Source organism: Pseudorca crassidens, chromosome 8 (assembly GCF_039906515.1).
Source record: "Pseudorca crassidens isolate mPseCra1 chromosome 8, mPseCra1.hap1, whole genome shotgun sequence".
In the NCBI taxonomy this organism is placed as follows: Eukaryota; Metazoa; Chordata; class Mammalia; order Artiodactyla; family Delphinidae; genus Pseudorca; species Pseudorca crassidens.
Window position 1 is genome coordinate 43,245,747 of NC_090303.1, and position 19,983 is coordinate 43,265,729.

General features: G+C 35.3%; 1 protein-coding gene across 6 annotated transcripts in view; it reads right to left on the minus strand.

The window, feature by feature from the left end:
- Positions 1 to 3,847: 3,847 nt before the first annotated feature.
- Positions 3,848 to 19,983, minus strand: part of PHF14 (PHD finger protein 14) — a 200,299-nt gene continuing 184,163 nt past the window's right edge. For 5 of the 6 annotated variants that reach the window (XR_010945495.1, XM_067746289.1, XM_067746278.1 and 2 more), the window contains one exon: positions 3,848 to 4,055. Coding sequence is in view for 4 of the 6 variants with exons in the window: in XM_067746289.1 (XP_067602390.1) it covers positions 3,981 to 4,055 (75 nt within the window). In the remaining 2 variants the exon portion in view is untranslated. The remainder of the gene's footprint in view (positions 4,056 to 19,983) is intronic. The other variant, XR_010945503.1, reaches the window with a different exon arrangement.

Below are 19,983 nucleotides of genomic sequence, written 5' to 3' on the forward strand. Positions count from 1 at the left end.
ACCAAATCTATCCAGATATTACCATTTAAGCCTATAATCAAAAGTTAAGATATTTTACATTCTTTTTTCATACTAAGTCACCAAAATTGGTTATGTATTTTATTCTTACAGCACATCTCAATTCAGACTAGTTGTATTTCAAGTGCTGAATAGCCACATGTGGCTAGTGGCTGCTGTATTGGACAACACAGACATTTCCATGGGTATACAGTAGTCACTCACTGTGGTTTTAACTTGTATTTTTTCCTGATAACTAAATGATGTTGAGCATGTTTTCATACACTTATTGGCCATTTGTAAATCTTCTTTTGTATAATGTCTGTTCAAATGTCCAGCAACAGGTGGTATATTCACACAATGGTGATTCACAAATTGTGGTATATTCATACAATGAAAAAGTACTCAGTAATAAAAAGGAATAAACTATTGATTCATTAAATAACCTGGATGAATCTCAAAATATTATGTTGAGTGAAGAAAGCCAGGCACAAAAGAATACAGATGAAATGATTCCATTTGCATGAAATTTTAAAACAGGCAAACTAATCAAGAAAAATAAAGCAAATCCACTGCTATAGTAGAGGTGTGTGAATGATTGTAAAACTGCAAAAGAGAACTTTCTGGAGTGATGGAAATGCTTTATATCTTGAAATGCTATAAATGTACCTATGTAGATATGTACATTTATCAAACTTTATTGAACTGCTAATTCAAAATAGGTGCATGTTGTTGTATGTAAATTATACTCCAATAAAACTGATTTAAAGAGTAAAAGCAACATATGTTAGTACCTGCTATGTAATTTCCAGGCCCAGTGCAAAGTAAAACTGTGGGATCCCTTATTCAAAAAGTATTAAGAATTTTAAGACAGTGACAGCAGAGGGAGTTTGTTATGATTCCCCGGTGATAGAGAGTGCATGGCATATAGTAGGTTCCAATACAATTCTGTTGGATGAATTTAAGAATGTGGGCATTTTAGTGCACAGCAACTTCCTTTCAAGGACAGCATTAACACCTCTTCCTACTTCTGCTGTGTGTTCCACAGACCTGAGGAGAGAGTAGAATTCTGTATAGTTTTTTTTTTTTTAAATGATGTATGTAAATATGATAGAGACAAATACTGATTAAAAGTTGTTTTACTTTTAAATTCTTTGAAAATGTGAAGAAGTATAGCTCAATAATTAACATGAAGAAAATACAATTCAGTTGAGTGGGTGGAAATTATACAGGCATCATGAAGTATAAAGAAGTTTTGTCTTTCAGGTATTCTATATTGTTACAGGCTGACTTAGCTGTAACTAACTAAGCTAGTTACTTAGCTAACTTACCCAAGATGGGTCAGGAAACAAGCTAAGTAATGGGGATGTGGAGATAAAACACGTATATATAACTGTGTAGTGGTTTGTCTTCTTTAGAAATCAATTGTTAGATCATATTCTAATTGTTAATGTTTCTAAGGATCCTAAATATATATAATCCACATTGCCATAAACATTTCATTGGGACTTCACTCTAGTGTTCCTTAACATAACTGGAATTGTTATAACAGGCATTTGGACTTATTTAAATAAGTTATGGACTGAATGTGCCCCTCCCCCATCCCCACCTCTGCCAATTCTCACATGTTGAAGCTCTGGTTCCCAGTATGGCTGTATTTGGAGTAAGGAAGTACTTAAGGTTAAATGAGGTCATGAAGTTGGGAGTCCTGATCCGATAGGATTAGTGTCTTTATAAAAAGAGACCAGAGAGCTCACCTGCCCTCTTTCTATGTGTACTCACCTAGGAAAGACCATGTGAGGATGAAGCAAGGCCACCATCTGCAAGCCAGGAAGAGAGTCCTCACCAGAACCCAGAACCTGCTGAATCCTGATCTGGGACTTCCAGCCTCCAGAACTGTGAAAAAATACATTTCTGCTTTTGAAGCCAAGCAGCCTGAGGTATGTTGTTATGGCAACCTGAGCTATTACAATATGTTATATTCTATAAAAAAACTACATAATATGCAAAATTTGATTCAAAAAAAGTACCAGCTTAGTCATATAATGTGGGCAATCTTTTAGCATTATAACAAGATTTATGTGTATATACTTAGACATAAGTGTATAAACCCTAAAAATTTGATAAATTCATACGGCAGATTTTCCCTAAAGGAAATTTACAGTGATTTACTTTATTACTCATTGTCCATAAGCCAAGGGATACATACATATTTTAAAATATTTCTAAAAAGGAAAACTAGAGTTTTAAATGATTAAAGGTATCACAAATATAAATATTTAAAATGCCTGTTGGGTGGCTGAGTGTCCCTCTTCTCATACTCAGCAACTTATTTTAGAAATGAAAGTATTAAGAGATGAGATGACAGCACACTAGTAACTAAATAAACAGTCTACTGAAAAATATGGCCAAAAAGTTACTGAAAAATTGTAGAGAAGCAGTAAGATGCTTTTACACTTGTTCCATCGTAACTCAACGTAGAAAAGATAAAGCAGGATTTTCATGTTTTAGGGGAGCTGGAATAGTAGTTAATTACTTCACTTAAGCCAAAGTTTTCAAATTAAGCATGGCTAAGAATTTAGGGAAGAAAAATAATTAAACGGGAGGTAGCAGGTGGTAAATAAGGTGCTAACAAGAAAGACTATGTTTTTGGGGAAGATAGTGAATTGAAAGAGGTATGACATAGGTAGTTCACAATAATTAAATGTGATATTCTGGGGTGAGACTGCTTGGGTTTGAAGTTTTGCTCTGCCAATTACACGCTCCATAACCTTGGTTAACTTATTTTCCCTAAGTCTCAGATTGATCATTGGTAACGTGAAGAAAAGTAATAACTATCTTATATGTTAATAGGGATGATTAGTGGTATAAAGAATACTGTTTAGCACAGTACCTACAACATAGTATATGTAATAGATTTTAATGATAATATGAATCATGTATTATTGTTTCTTTTCAAATGTGACACCGCTAATGTAACTCCAATCTAAGTGAATATGGGTATTTTGAAAGAGTAGTATCTATTCCAAAAAATAGGAAAAAAATGGGAAAAAGTCAAATTAATCTTTGTATTTGCTTATTGCACAGGCCCTCCTCAGACTCTGACATGCCTACTCAGGCTTTTCTTTGGCTCAAACTCTGCTTCAAAATTCATCCAGGGAGTCTAATCTGTGGGATATAGCTGTTTTCCTGATATCCATAGTTACATTATTTGAGGCTATACATCAATGACTTTTCTATCTTGCCTACTTGCAGTTTTCCCCATTTCAGCCTACTGTATCATAGCTGCCAGCCTGTCCCACTGTCACACCTTTACTGAGCTCCTCAGATGCTTGTGATAAAACTATGGCTCCAGGCTAAGTATACAGATTTCATTCTCACAGGGAAGAAGTGTATGCTGGCATTCTCTTATAAGCCTTCCAAAGTTCTGCTTCTCATTTTAAGAAACTCTGCTTCTAATTTTAAGAAACTCTGCTTTAAATAACCAAAGACATCTGCCAAAAACATTGGCAGAAATCAGAAGATGGTATTTAATCTTGTGGCAGTAGTTGGTTTTCAGTGTTTTCACATGCAAGCATTTCCTGTTCATTTTTGAACTATGTTGGACTTTCTTTATATTAATTGGAATTCTGTTAAGGTCCTTGAAGAAGACAACAGAGGCTTGTAAGGGGAAAAGACTTTCAGTTTTTTTTTTTTTAAAGTCATCCACATGTGTTAACACTTGGGTTACAGATAAAATTCTGTCTCTTATTCTCAAATTTCAGTAAAGAATTTAAAAAAATATTTTAATGGTCTAACTTTTATATAAAAGTTTAAGTCGCTCTTAAAAAATACAAATTCCAAACGCACGTTCCTATTTCATTTTCAATGACTTTATTGAGAACATTTTGCAAATTAGATTTTACAATTTAACATTTTACAATCAGAAATTTCATCTGCTACTACGTAAGTTGCAAACTTTTCAAAACACTACAGAAAATCCTTTATTTCTTTGGATTTTTCTGTTCCATGTTGAGCTCCTGAGATGTATTTTTTCTTTCAGCTTCATTTTCATCTTCCTGTGAAATAAATTTTAGAAAACATTAAAATATAAACTTCAGGGCATTTTAGCACCTATACTTAAGTACACTTTAACTTCATTTCTCTGAAGAATTAACTATCATGACTCCAGTAATCGTAGGGGAAAGGCTATAAACAAAATGGCACAATTATGCAACATTTAAACATTAACATTCTCAGTGGGTGCTGTTTTATACTACACATTCACTAAAAATTTCTGTATGTTTTTAAAAACAACTTATTTTATCAATGACTTAAGAATTACTTTTGAAAGCACCTGCTACTAAAAAGTGTCCTTTTTAGGGGGTCAACCAGATATTTTTACTTCACTATTTGATAAAAAACAGTAAATTTAACTTCTGAGACATTTTATGTACGCAGCATGGCATTTTGGTCTCATCCAGCATACTTTCTTGACAGGTCTGCCAATTTTCCAATTACTTGTGCCACCATGTTATCTGAAGATCAGTCAGTTCTAAAATAGGAAACTCTAAAATGGGCACGTGAGGCGACAGAATGCTTACATTCTAGTTTCATTCTAAGTGGTGGCCTCATAATTCATAGCAGGTTCCTGTGGAACATGGTGAATAAATAAAGTGACATCATAATGTCTGCTTCCATAGGAATGAAGTGTATCTTGTGTTCAATATTAAATGGTGACCTCCAAAGTATAAATAATGAGAATCTGGAAAAATATTTCATCTTACATTTTATAACCCATCTCATCATATATGTTCCTTCAACAACACGTAAGTACAAAGCAGTCTTGCTTTTCTAATATTTCTGATAGGCCTGCCATTTTTATTAATGGAAGTAAAAAACACTGTCTAACTCTTTACTGAGTTAATTAAAGTATGAGTAGCTTAATTTCTTAAGTATCTCTGGACAGCAGTAATAACATCAATATCACTACACATCACCCTGCATCTCTGTATAAAAACCAAATTCAATTAAATAATTATTAAGCTTTGCTAACAAATAATTATTAAGTAAACTGACTTTATTAAGTAAATGAAAATCAAGGTGTATATATATAACAAATATATATTTGTTATATATATGTTAATATGTATAACATATTTATATAATGCTTATACATAACATATATATGTTAAGTGTCATATATATATATATATTTGTTTTCCACGAAAGACCACACCCTTGCCCATAAACATTAAGGTGGAGAAAGCTTCCTTTATATACATTGTCTCTAAATTTCAACAGCACCTGTGATTTAGCCTTTGTCAACACCAGGAAAGCAGAGAAATTATCAATATTATCAATCAACCTGAATCATTACAGATATGTTGGCTGCAAGGAATGGGGTTTCTGACTATCAATTTTGGCAATGTAATTTTAATATATTTATCTAAGCACAATAGCTACTGTGTGCTGTTTAATTTTTTTTCCAATTTGTCTCTACTGAATAGAGATATTATGTTCAATTGACTCTTGAAAATCTATTAATGAAGGTAGTTTCCACTTTAAGAGTCTAAGATAAGAGTCTGTAGAGATTACACTTTAATTACAACCCAATAAAAAGCAAATCCTATTCCACACTTTCCACTGTCGTCTTCTGTCAGTCAGTGAAACACTGACAGAAAGTGTTAAAACAGCAGGTAAAGGTGGCAAGAAATTTTTGTTAGGTAGCACTGAATTTGTTTATATGTTGTTCAAGGCAGGGCTTTATCTTCTTTATCTTATATTCCTAGTTGTTCAAGGCAGGGCACATTTAGTGTATGGGGGGGGGGTCCAATAAATGTTTCCTGAACTATGTGAAACAGTGGAATAAAAGATGAGTAAAAGAGAGGTCTGTAATTTGGAAAAGCATAATATCCTTCCTTATCCAGTAGTTACACTTCTGAATTTACTAAAACATTATTGAAAACAGAAATAAGCAAAAATATTTGAAACATCATAAGCCAAACTCACCGTTATCGAATTCATATTCTTTAATTTTTGAAAAAAAGTGGAGGCTTTATCACGTGGACAGTCTGCTAAGTTCCCACAGCAGTATGACTTACTGGTTTAACAAGCTTGGTTACCCTGATGATCCTGAGGACTAGGAAGTATCTATAATATTTACTTTCATAATTAACTAACATTCTTCATATAATGTCAGTCTTTTTGTTGTTGAATTTTTCTTAGTAATAAAGTATAGTTAATAAATGCATGCCTAATACTGCCTCCTGTTCAGGACAGGTACAAAAGTTTCTTTATGCAGAGAAAATGTCTTAAAATATCTTGCCTTTCTTTGCCTTTAAACTATTTGTGTAAGTTAACAAGATACAATCTCTTTCTTCCTTTGTATAAGAATAGCTGTGATCTGGATACAGAAAAGGATTATGGAGGGGCAGAGAAGGCATTTAATCCACTGCTAGAGTCCAACACATCATAATTGCTACGGTATAATATTATCAAAATAATAACAGCCAAAGACTTTAATCACTGTAAATAAAACACTGGAATTAGATATAATAATGCTCCAGAAAGGATTTTAGAAGTTGCTTTGTTTTTTTCCTTTTTTGGGGAGTGCTAATTTGTGTTTCTAAGTTTACACATCAATTTTTTTTTAACATCTTTATTGGAGTATAATTGCTTTACAATGGTGTGTTAGTTTCTGCTTTATAACAAAGTGAATCAGCTATACATATACATATATCCCCATATCCACTCCCTCTTGCGTCTCCCTCCCACCCTCCCTATCCCACCCCTCTAGGTGGTCACAAAGCACCGAGCTGATCTCCCTGTGCTATGTGGCTGCTTCCCACTAGCTATCTATATAACATCTGGTAGTGTATATATGTCCATGCCACTCTCTCACTTCGTCCCAGCCTACCCTTCCCCATCCCCGTGTCCTCAAGCCCATTCTCTATAGACATCAATTTTTATAAGAACTTTATAACAGTTCAAGATTAATACAATCATTAAAATACCTCAGGCAGCAAATCAAATATCATTCACAAGTGAATGCATAATGAATGAAACTGCAAAGAAAGGAAGTTTTTTTACCAAAGTATTTCTTCACTACTGGATATTAAAGGCAGGCAAAATTTTCTTCTGATAGATGGTAGGTTCTTGTCACTCTTTGCTAAGATAAGACATCTGTTTTTTTTCCCAGTGAAAGAAGACCCTTGCTACACGGATCATTTTCTTAGTGACAGCCCTGACAAGTTTGACATTTGTTTCATCAAGTGTTCTGAAGCAGCCAACAAGAAAATGTACCCTTTGGGGCTGCTGGAAAGCAGACAGGTTTACCTCTTAATGTTTAAGCTTGTTAATTCATACTCCAGAAAACATGTTGATTATAGCAACCTTGCAGATCTGCTAGTTACATGTGGAATTTCAGGAATACGCACATAACAATAACGCTCATAATGCCACACAGTTAAAAGTGGTTCCTTGGCCTTCCTGCTCTTTGGACACTGACAGCATTGCTGTAGTGAGGAGAATGAAAATTTCTAAGCACACATGGACCATGTAATTATGGGCTAATGCTCCAGGTGGCAACATGAGACTAAAAGAGTTATTATAACAGAGAAGTAAGTAACAATACTGCCATTTTTATCTAAACTAGATTCCTTTTACCACCAAGTAAAACCCACAGAGTCTGTTTAAATCCTACTCAGCTTGCAACATCAATCTGGAAGAGAAGGCCCTCTATTTTTCCTTATTTACAAATTTGACTCATAACAGTTCAAAGAATTGATGTCAATTAATAAAACCTATCCACTCCTGCTTTTCCCTTCTCTTGAGGTAACCGACTCCAAACAAAGAGCAATTATTTTAGCAGCTGGAATTTCTACTGCTCAGGTAATATTTGGACTCAAATTAGTCTATGAATACAGCTGACTCTGTATTTACCCTACAGACTGTCAAGTTTTAAATTATTTCTTTTAAAGGTTGGATTATACAAAGGGACACACTTTCCCCATTATTTCATTATATCTTTAAAGATGACTTTATGAGTACCTTTAGAGTGGAGAAATCTGTCAAACATTACCTTAACCAAATGATGAAGGTTAACATTACCAGTAATACATATTAACATTAACTCTTTGGTAAGATGCACTAAAAAGGGCACATTAATTCTGGTCTGTGGTATCCTTCCCAATAATGCATGAACCTAAATCTAGTAAGGAGAAAACATCAGATAAACACTCTATAAAATAATTGAACAGTAGAAGATAATAACACTACAGGAAGCTGGATGAAGGGCAAATGGGAATTATCTGTGCTGTTTTTGCAACTTTTTGTAAGTTTAAAATTATTTCAAAATAAAAAGATTTAAAAAAACAAAATAGAAATGACTATTTAATGAAAGTTTTCTAAATTCAAAGTAAGTGTGATTGTATGCACAAAGAGTTTATGTGGAAGAAAATTCAAGGTAACTGTCACCTCTATATTAAAAATACACGCTAAAATAAACTGTTTGCTTTCCATTTTTCTATTTAAAATTCCTTACGTACCTCAAATGTTTATAATGGTGATGATATTAATTTTTATTTTCTTGTCTGTGCTTCCATGCATTTATCTTACATTTCTACTCTGAGCACAGATTACTTTCACAATTAGAAAACATAAGCTTTATTTCCAGAAATAAGTAAGCATAATGGGAGTCTGTTTTCAAAGAGAATGATGTCAGTTGTTTTTACTTTACAGAATTTGCTATTCACAGCAGATAAAGACACATGGTGGTACAAACAGTAAAATAAAGTGAGAAGGTACAACTAAGTACTAACTTAAAATATTTCTATTTTCTTATGATATTTTCTTTAGATTTTAAATATTCCTTTAATCAGAGAAAAGTTACTGTAATTGGATTCAAATTAATAGTTGAAATTATCTGTATGCTTTGATAATGGTCCTTTAAAACTGTAGTATATACACAGCTTTTGGTGAAAAATATGAAGACACACTTAACCTGTTCTGTTAGTTGTAGACTAAGTATAGAAAAGCAATATATAATATATTGTTCTGATCTGAGGTCAAAAACTACGCTCTTTTATTCATTTAAAACATAAACCAGAGGGACTTCCCTGGTGACACAGCGGTTAGGAATCCGCCTGCCAACGCAGGGGACACGGGTTCGAGCCCTGGTCCAGGAAGATCCCACATGCCGTGAAGCAACTAAGCCCGTGCGCCACAACTCCTGAGCCTGTGCTCTAGAGCCGGCGAGCCACAACTACTGAGCCTGCGTGCTGCAACTACTGAAGCCTGCGTGCCTAGAGCCTGTGCTCCACAACAAGAGAAGCCACAGCAATGAGAAGCACACATACTGCAATGAAGAGTAGCTCCCGCTCACCGCAACTAGAGAAAGCCCATGTACAGCAAAAAAGACCCAACGCAGCCAAAAATAAACTTAAAAAAAAAAGTATACCAGATATAACTCTCAATGGCATTTAAGATTGTGCTTTTAATAAAGAAAATATGCTAGTGCTGCACAATAAGGAAAAAAATTTTCTTAACTGGAAAAATACGATAATGAAAATGTTTTAGGCAAAAATGAGCATGTTGCATGCTTCAGACTAAAATTAATTAGAGTTTTTAACATTTTACAATTCCACTCTAATTCTTTAAGTGGTGCATTTACTTCATAGTAATAAACACTTGGATCATTAAGTGCAAAATGTGTGTGATGTGCTACATTTAACAACCTTTGGCCCTTTTTTCTGTACTTCTGTATTCAGTTTTCCAATGCATTGAATAAGCAATTGAAGACCACAATTAAATTTCCTGATGTTGCATATTTGAGATTCTTATTTCATTTAATACAAAAGGCAATTAATCTACCATTTTACAACTGAATCTCAACTTCAGTGGGCCATGAGAGATGCTGAAATGAACTTACAAGAAATGCTTAATTAAATTCACAGTAAAAAGCGTAAGAGGTTCTTATGACAGAAGTTGCATATTTAATTAGAAAGTCTAGGACTTCCCTGGTGGCGCAGTGGTTAAGAATCCACCTGCCAATGCCGGGGACAAGGGTTCAAGGGTTGATCCCACAAGAGCAACTAAGCTCATGCACCACAACTACTGAGCCTGCACTCTAGAGCCCACGAGCCACAACTACTGAGCCCACGTGCCACAACTACTGAAGCCCGCGCTCCTAGAGCCTGTGCTCCACAACAAGAGAAGCCACTGCAATGAGAAGCCTGAGTACCTCAACGAATAGTAGTCCCTGCTTGCTGCAACTAGAGAAAGGATGCGTGCAGCAATGAAGACCCAACACAGCCAAAACTAAATAAAATAGATACATTTAAAAAAAAAAAACTATAGGGCTACTGTAAAATTCAAGTAACCTGGGATGTTCTTAGTAAACCTAGCTCAAACACATAAGTCGATAAACAAAATGGAGATATTTTGTAAATTTCTACCTTTTTTCTCTACTTAGTGACTCAAAAGATAGTTAATCAAAGAAATATCCCATTACCTAACATTACAGAATCACGGCCTTTTATTTTAATAGCAAGTAGATAAAGGACAGTAATAAATTTCTAATTTCACGTATGAGTATATATGAATAATTCTTTTTCATTTGTTGAGCAATCACTTACCTCTCAATTTGTGATTCTGGAGCAGATCTAGTAAAGTAGGTTTGCTTTTCTAAGTCTTTAGTTCCTCCTGTTACTTTTTACTTCTTTGTGGTGGCTTTTGGTGGCATGGAAATGGGACAGTTAAAAATAAGACTTTGGGTTTCCCATGTATGATTTCAGATCAAGAGAGAATCTCTATGACCTGAGAAGGAAGGCCCTAAGGATTGGTACAGTCATCTAGGGAGGGCATATTAATAGGAAAGGAAAGGAAGAACAGTGAGTGGAAGGTAAGACTCTGGCAAAATAGGATTGGAAAAAAGAAAATGAATGATGGATGATAAGTGTGAGTTAGGTTAGACACTTAATGAGCATAAACCTAATTCTGTAAGCTTATATCTTCTCATAAATATGAAAAAAAGCATAACTTTCATAATATGAAGTTTTAGGTATTTAAGATACGTTTAAGATATGGTGCTAACCTGCTGGGGCTAAGAATACCATCACACTCTTTTCTTCTCTGACAGATGAGTTTCTGTATAAGGCTTATGTTTGATAACCCCTACGGAACTTATGGTCTTAAAGATAAAAATATTTTCCTTCTCTGGCAGACTATCTAATATCTAGGAAATAAGCATAGAAGTGTATGCTGGAAATGAACATTAGAGGCCCCTAACTTTCCATCATATGTAACACTTTGGTTTAAAAGATATTACCTGCTTTTGATGAAATGTACAGTGTGGGGAATATAGTCAATAACTATGTAATATCTTTGTATGCTAACATACATAACCAGGCTTATCATGGTGATCACCTTGAAATATATAGAAATACTGAATGTTATGCAACAGGAACTAACAGTATTGGACATCAATTAAATTTCAAAAACAAACTCATAGAAGAAGAGATCAGATTTGGGTTAGGGGGTGGGGTGAGGAGAAGTGAATGGGGAGGAAGCTGGATGAAGGTAGTCAAAAGGTACAAACTTCCAGTTATAAGATAAATAAGCACTAGGGATGTAATGTACAACATGATAACTATAATTAACACTGTATGTTATATATGTAAGCTGTTAAGAGAGTAAACCATAAGAGTTCTCATCACAAGAAAAATTTTTTTTCTATTTAATTTTGTGTGTATATGAGATGTTCACTTAAACTTGTGATAATTACTTCACGATGTATATAAATCAAATCATTTTGCTGTATACCTTAAACATACAGACTGCTGTGTGTCAATTATATCTCAATTAAACTGGAAGAAAAAATGCTACCTGCTTTTGAAGTTGGTAGGTAGTCAGTACTGACTCTAGAGAAAAATAAAACAAATAAAACCCCTCAAATTCTATAAGGGGGCAATATAAGTATATTTTCAAATGAGAATAGCATAAGTCCAATGTATATGAATTAAAAGATTATGGTATATTAAGAAATAACATTTAAAGAGGCTCTTTAGAAAATATTTTTGCATAAATCATCTATTCACTAAATGTAACATTTCAAAAATCCTAAATGTACTAATATTTGAAGACAATACATATGAACCTCTACTTTTCCCACAGGTACTCAAGGAGAAGAAGAGACATTTCTAAATTTATGTTGTTTTATTTTTTGTTCTAAACATACACATACAGGTTTAAATTCCCAGGAGTTAAAAAAATTCCATCAAGCAAAAATGAGGCAGAAATAAAGTCTAAAAATGTTTAAGATATGCAAGCTCACCAGTCGAATTATAGTTCCATAGCTAAGAAATTTCTAGGTTGTATAAAAATCAGTGATTGGCTCATTAAAATTTCCAGTCATACATGCACTGTTTTATGACTAGAAATTATTCAGCAATAACTGAGTTCATTATACAAGCTGGAAAATACTTATAGGTAGCATATTTTATTTATTTATTAATATAAGCAACAGCCATTGATACTGGAACTGGCCATTGTGGAAGAAGTGCCCTCTTCAATAGGATGTGATAGCATTTTGTTTATCCTTCACAATACAATGAGGAGTTTAATGGAACATAGATTTAAAAGGCATTTTATATATATTAAAAGAATTTGGGTGAAGGAGATCAAGATGGCGGAGTAGAGGGATATGGAGCTCACCTCCTCTCACAAATACATCAAAAATACACCTACATGTGGAATAATTCTCACAGAATACATACTGCAAAGCTTGCAGAAGATCTCATACAACCAAAGCTGCTGGAAAGATGCCTACATAACCAGTAAGACGAAGGGAAAAGGGAGAAGAGGAGGAATAGGGACAGGACCTGCACCCCTGGGAACCTCCTTCACCAGCTGGGAAATGTGCTGAAACACACAGGGAGCTTCAGAGGCTGGGGAGGAGAGTGTGGGAGCTGGCCTGCAGCCCCCCAGGGTAGAGAGACCAGCACAGCCGGAGACACGCGCCTCCTGGTGTATGCAGTGGCTAGGTGCTGAAACTTGGGCTTCAGCAGACAGACCTAGGGAGAAGAACCAGTTTGGCTGTGGGGAGACAGCCCGAAAGTCCTGGAGTGGGCCTGGGCCACAACAGGGGGCACGCGCAGGATGGAGGGCAGATCTTTCATAGGAGCCCCACTGTCAACTCAGTAAGGGAGAGGTGTGGATCTACCATAGCATCCTCATTATCAGTGTGCTCACAGCGGGGCATAGCTTCTGCCACCATGGGTTTTGCGAATTTCGTGCACACTCAAGTGGAGGCAGGGCTGAAATCTGAACTGATTATTAGCGCTCCTGTAGTGGAGGTGGCCCCTGAGTACAGCAGCAGCAACAGTGATTTCTGTGGGCACAAACCAGGTGACAGGCAGCATCACAGAGTCACACATCCTGGCAGAAGTCTCCTGGGGAAGAACACACAGTGGCTCCTTTCCCAGAGGGAGCACTCCAGTCCCACCTATCTCACACCACAGCTCAGAATTGGATCTGGGGCCTCTATTCCAACAACTGGGGAGCAGACTCTAACCCCAACAGGGCTGTGAGAACCACAGGGCAAAGAGGAGGCCCTGCCCAACATCCAGCACAGGCTCTGGTCACCAAAACACCAAACACACCCATCTATCAAGGAGACAAGGGCCAGCACACCCCGAGGAAAGACTTGGCAAGCATCCATACCAAAAACAACCCTGGCACCAACAATACTGGACTCACATGGTCTACACAGGGTCACTCACACATAAAAACAGCCCTTTAAAACTACAGTAGATAACTGTTTCTCCTAAATTCATAGAGTCAGAGAAATATAAGTAAAATGAAAAAGTAGAGGAACTACTGCCAATTTAAAAAACAATAGAATCCCCCTAAATGAACAAACAATGATACAGACCTCACCAGTCTACCAGACCCTGATTTCAAAAAGGAGGTAATAAAAATGCTGAAGGAATTAAGAAAGACTATCAATAGAAATGTAGATCACTGTAACAAGGAACTAGAAACCATAAAGAGGAGCCAATCAAAATTAGACAACTCAATTTCTGAGGTGAAAACTGAGCTAAAGGCAAAAAATAGCAAACTAAAGAATGTAGAAGAATGAATAAGTGATCTGGAAGACAGAATAACAGAAATCACCCAATCAGAACAGCAGACAGACAAATTTAAAAAATAAAAGCAATATATGAGATCTAATGGGATAATACAAAGCATGCCAATCTACACATAACAGGAATTCCAGAAGGAGAAGAAAGAGAAAAGGGGATCAAAAATATATTTGAAAAAATTATGGCTGACAACTTCCGAAACCTAAAGAAGGAAACAGATATCCAGGTACAGGAAGCACAGAAGGTCTCAAACAAGATGAACCCAAACAGCCCTACTGTAAGACATATGGTAATTAAAGTGGCGAAAGTTAAAGAGAGGATTATAAAGGCAGCAAGAGAAAAACAGTGAGTTACAGTGGAACTCCCACAAGGCTATCAGCTGTTTTCTCTACAGAACTTTGCAGGCCCGGAGGGAGTGACGAGATATAGTCAAAGTCCTGAAAGGGAAAAGCATGCAACCTAGGATACCAGGCAAGATTATCATTTAGAACAGAAGGAGAGAGAAAGAATTTCTCAGACAAGCAAAAACTAAAAGCATATAGCAATGGTAAACCAATCCTAAAAGAAATATTGAAAGGTCTTCTCTAAATAGAAAAGAAGTAAGAATCTACAGGAAAGGGAAAGTCACAACAGGAAAGACAAATTTATAAAAGGATTGAAGATCCCTTAAATAAGCCAGTACATAGAATAAAAATGAAAAAAAATCAGTGAAGGCGATTATAACTACAATGAACAGCCAAAGGATAAACATGAAGATGTAAAATAGGACATCGAAATCACAAAATGTCAGGGAGGGAAGTAAGAAAAGGTAGACCTTTTAGAATGTTTGTTTATATGACTACCAGTCTAAAGCAAATAGGTATAGTTATGGGTTAGCATACTTGAAAACCAGGATAACAAATCAAAAACACAAAAAGAAAGGAACTCTAGCATAATACAAAAGAAAACCATCAAACCATAAAAGGAAAATCAAAAGGAAGACAGGGACAAAGAAAAACTACAAAATCAACTGGAAAACAAGGTTTAAAATGACAAATACATAATCATCAATAAGTACATAATCATCAATAAGTACTTTAAATGTCAACTGACTAAATGCTCCAATCAAGAGAGAGAGTGGCAGATTGGATAATAGAATAAGGACCTACAATATGCTGCCTACAAGAGATATACTTTAGGGAAAAAGACACACATAGATTGAAAGTGAGGGGATGGAAAAAGGTATTTCATGCAAATGGAAATGACAAGAAAGCTAAGGTAGCAATAGTCATATCAGACAAAATAGACTTTAAAATAAAGACCAGGGACTTCCCTCATGGTGCAGTGGTTAAGAATCTGCCTGCCAATGCAGGGGACACAGGTTTGAGCCCTGGTCCGGGAATATCCCACATGCCATGGAGCAACTAAGTCTGTGAGCCACAACCACTGAGCCTGCGCTCTAGAGCCCGTGATCCACAACTACCGAGCCCGTGCGCCACAACTACTGAAGCCTGCACACCCCAGAGCCCATGTGCCACAACTACTGAGCCCACACGCAACAACTACTGATGCCCGCATGCTCTAGGGCCTGCATGCCGCAACAACTGTGCCCGCGTGCCTAGACCCCATGCTCTCCAACAAGAGAAGCCACCACAGTGAGAAGCCTGTGCACTGCAAGAAAGAGTAGAACCCGCTCAATATGGCTAGAGAAAGCCTGTGCACAGCAACAAAGACCCAACGTAGCCAAAAATAAATAAATTAAAAAAATAAATAAAATAAAACAAAGGCCATAAAGAAAGACAAAGAAGGACACTACATAATGATAAAAAGATCAATACAAGAAGAAGATATCATACTTGTTAACATATATGCGCCCAACAGAGAAGTACCTAAATACATAAAATAAATACTAACAGACATAAAGGGAGAAATTGATGGGAATACAATAATAGTAGGAGACTTTAACACTCCGCTGACATCAATGGACAGATCTTCCAGACAGAAAATCAATAAGGCAACAGAGATACTAAATGACACAATAAAACAGTTAGACTTAGTTGATATCTATAGGACATTACATCCAAAAAACCCAGAATACACATTCTTTTCAAGTGTATATGCAACATTCTCTAGGATACACCACATACTAGGCCACAAAACAAACCTCCACAAATTTAAAAGGATAGAAATTTCAAGCATCTTTTCTGACCATAGTGGAATGAAAATAGAAATCAATCACAGAAAGAGAAATGAGAACAAAAAATGATTACATGGAGACCAAACAACACACTGCTAAAAAACCAGTGGGTCAACAATGAAATAAAAAAAATACCTCAAGATAAAAGACAATAAAAACACAACCATACAAAATCAATGGGACACAGCAAAAGAAGTTCTAAGAGGGAAGTTCATAGAAATACAGGCCTTTCTCAGAAAATAAGAAAAATCCCAAATAAACAACCTAAACTACTACCTAAAAGAATTAGAAAAAGAAAAACAAACAAAATCTACAGTCAGTGGAAGGAAGGAAATAATAAAGATCAGAGAGAAATAAATAAAAGAGATTAAAAAAACAATAGAAAAAATCAATAAAACCAAGAGCTGGTTCTTTGACAGGATAAATAAAATCAACAAACCTCTGGCTAGGCTCACCAAGAAGAAAAGAGAGAGGACCCAAATAAATTAAGAACTGAAGAAGGAGAAATAACAATGAATAATGCATAAATATTGATACAAAAATCATAAGAAAATATTATAAACAGTTACATGCCAACAAAATGGACAACCCAGAAGGAATGGACAAGTTTCTAGAAACATACAGTCTGAAAAAACTGAATCAAGAAAAAACAGATAATTTGAACAGACCAATCACTAGAAGTAAAATACAATCTGTAATTTTTTTAAAAGTCCCTGCAAATAAAAGTCCAGGACTGGATGGCTTCACTGAGGAATTCTACCAAACATACAAAGAAGAACTTATACTTCTTAAACTCTTTCTTAAACTCTTCCAAAAGACTGAAGAGGAGGGAACACTCCCAAAGTCATTCTATGAAGCCACCATCACCCTGATATCAAAAAGACAGACACTAAGTAAAGAAAATTACAGGCCAATATCTTTGATGAATATAGATGCAAAAATCCTCAACAAAATATTAGCAAACTGAATCCAAAAATTCATAAAAAGAATCATACACCATGATCAAGTTGGATTCATTCTAGGGTCACAAAGATGGTTCAACATACACAAATCAATCAATGTGATAGACCACATCAACAAAAGACACAAACCACATGATCATCTCAATAGATGGCAGAAAAAGCATATGATAAAATTCAACATCCATTCATGATAAAAACTCTTGCCAAACTGGGTACAGAGGGAACATATCTCAACACAATAAAAGCCATTTGTGACAAACCCACAGCCAACATAATACTCAATGGTGAAAAGCTGAATGCCTTCCCACTAAATTCTGGGACAAGACAAGGACACCCACTCTCACCACTTCTATTCAACATTGTATTGGAAGTCCTAGCCACAGCAATCAGACAAGAAAAAGAAACAAAATGTATCTAAGTCAAAAGGGAAGAGGTAAAATTGTCATTATATGCAGATGACATGATACTCTATGTAGAAAACCCTAAAGACTCCACACAAAAACTATTAGAAGTGATAGATGAATTCAGCAAGGTAGCAGGATACAAGATTAATATACAGAAATCTGTTGCATTTCTTTGCATTAACAATGAAATATCAGGAAGTACAAAAAAAAAGCCCTGTTCAAAATTGCATTAAAAACAAACAAACAAAGAAAAGAAAACCTAGGGATAAACCTGACCAAGCAGGTGAAAGACTTATACTCTGAGAACTATAAAACATTGATAAAAGAAATCAAAGATGGTTCAAGGAAATGGAAAGGTATCCCATGCTCTTGGATTGGAAGAATTAACATAGTTAAAATGGCCATATTACCCAAAGCAATCTACAGGTTTAATGTTATCCCTATCAATTTACCCATGACATTTTTCACAGAACTAAACAAATAATTGTAATATTTATATGCAATCACTAAAGACCCAGAATTGCCAAAGCAATTCTGAGAGAGAAGAACAAAGCTGGAGGTATAACCCTTCCAGACTTCAGATAATACTATAAAGCTACAGTAATCAAAACAGCATGGTACTGGCACAAAAACAGACATATGGATCAATGGAGCAGATTAGAGAGCCCAGAAATAAATTAATGGTCAATTAATCTTCAACAAAGTAGGCAAAAATATATAATGGAGAAAAGACAGTTTCTTCAGCAAGTGGTGTTGGGAAAGCTAGACAGCCACATGTTAATCAATGAAGTTAGAACACTCCCTCACACCATGCACAAAATTAAAGTGGCTTAAAGACTTAAATATAAGATGTGATACCATAAAACTCCTAGAAGAGAACACAGACAAAATATTCTCTGACATAAACGGTAGCAATATTTTCTTAAATCAGTCTCCCAAGGCAAAAGAAATAAAAGCAAAGATAAACAAATGGGCCCTAATCACACTTATAAGCTTTTGCACAGCAAAGCAAACCATAAACAAAATGAAAAGACAACCTATGGACTGGGAGAAAATATTTGCAAACATGTGACCGACAAGGGCTTAATTTCCAAAATATACAAACAGCTCATACAACTCAATAAAAAAAACCAAACCACAAACAACCCAATCAAAAAATGGGCAGAAGACCTAAATAGACATTTCTCCAAAGAAGACATACAGATGACCAACAGGCACATGAAAAGATGCTCAACATCGCTAATTATTAGAGAAATGCAAATCAAAACTACAATGAGGTATCATCTCACACTGCTCAGAATGGCCATCATGAAAAAGTCTACAAATAACAAATGCTGTACAGGGTTTGGAGAAAAGGGAACACTCCTACACTATTGGTGTGAATATAAATTGGTGCAGCCACTAAGGAAAATGGTATGTGTCCCTTAAAAACCTAAAAATAGAGTTACTGTATGATCCAGCAATCCCACTCCTGTGCACATATCCAGAAAAGACAAAAACTCTAATTTGAAAAGATATATGCACCCCAATGTTCACTGCAGCAGTATTTACAATAGCCAAGACATGGAAGCAACCTTAGTGTCCAACAGATGAATGCATAAAGAAGAAGTGTGTGTGTGTATATATATATATATATATATATATATACACACAATGGAATATTACTCATCCACAAAAAAGAATAATGCCCTTTGCAGCAACGTGGGTGGATCTAGAGATTATCATACTAAGTGAAGTAAGGCAGACTGAGAAAGACAAATAACATATGTGGAATCTAAAAAATAATACAAATGAATCTATTTACAAAACAGAAGCAGACTCATAGACAGAGAAAATTTATGGTTACCAAAAGGGAAGGGGGCATGGGGAGGATAAATTAGGAGTATGGGATTAACAGATACATACTATCATACGTAAAATAAACAACAAGGATTTACTGTATACCATAGGGAACTATATTCAGTATCTTTTAATAACCTATAATGGAAAAGCATTAAAAAAAGAATATATTGTATGTATGTGTGTGTGTATAAACAAATCACTTTGCTGTACACCTGAAACTAACACAATATTGTAAATCAACTATATTTCAATTAAACAAAATTTTTTTTTGGCTTAGTCAAGCCCTACAGTTAAATTTTACTCAAACTAATTTCTATATTGCCATTAGAAAAAGCATAATCTTTGGCCATTTTAATTAATGCCATAATAAAAAAATATGAGAAAATACGGAAGTTTTACACTTCCTTTGCTGAGTTTTGACGTTCTAAACAAAGGACAGTTATAGCTCATAGTATCAAATCACTGTCATAGAAATAAAC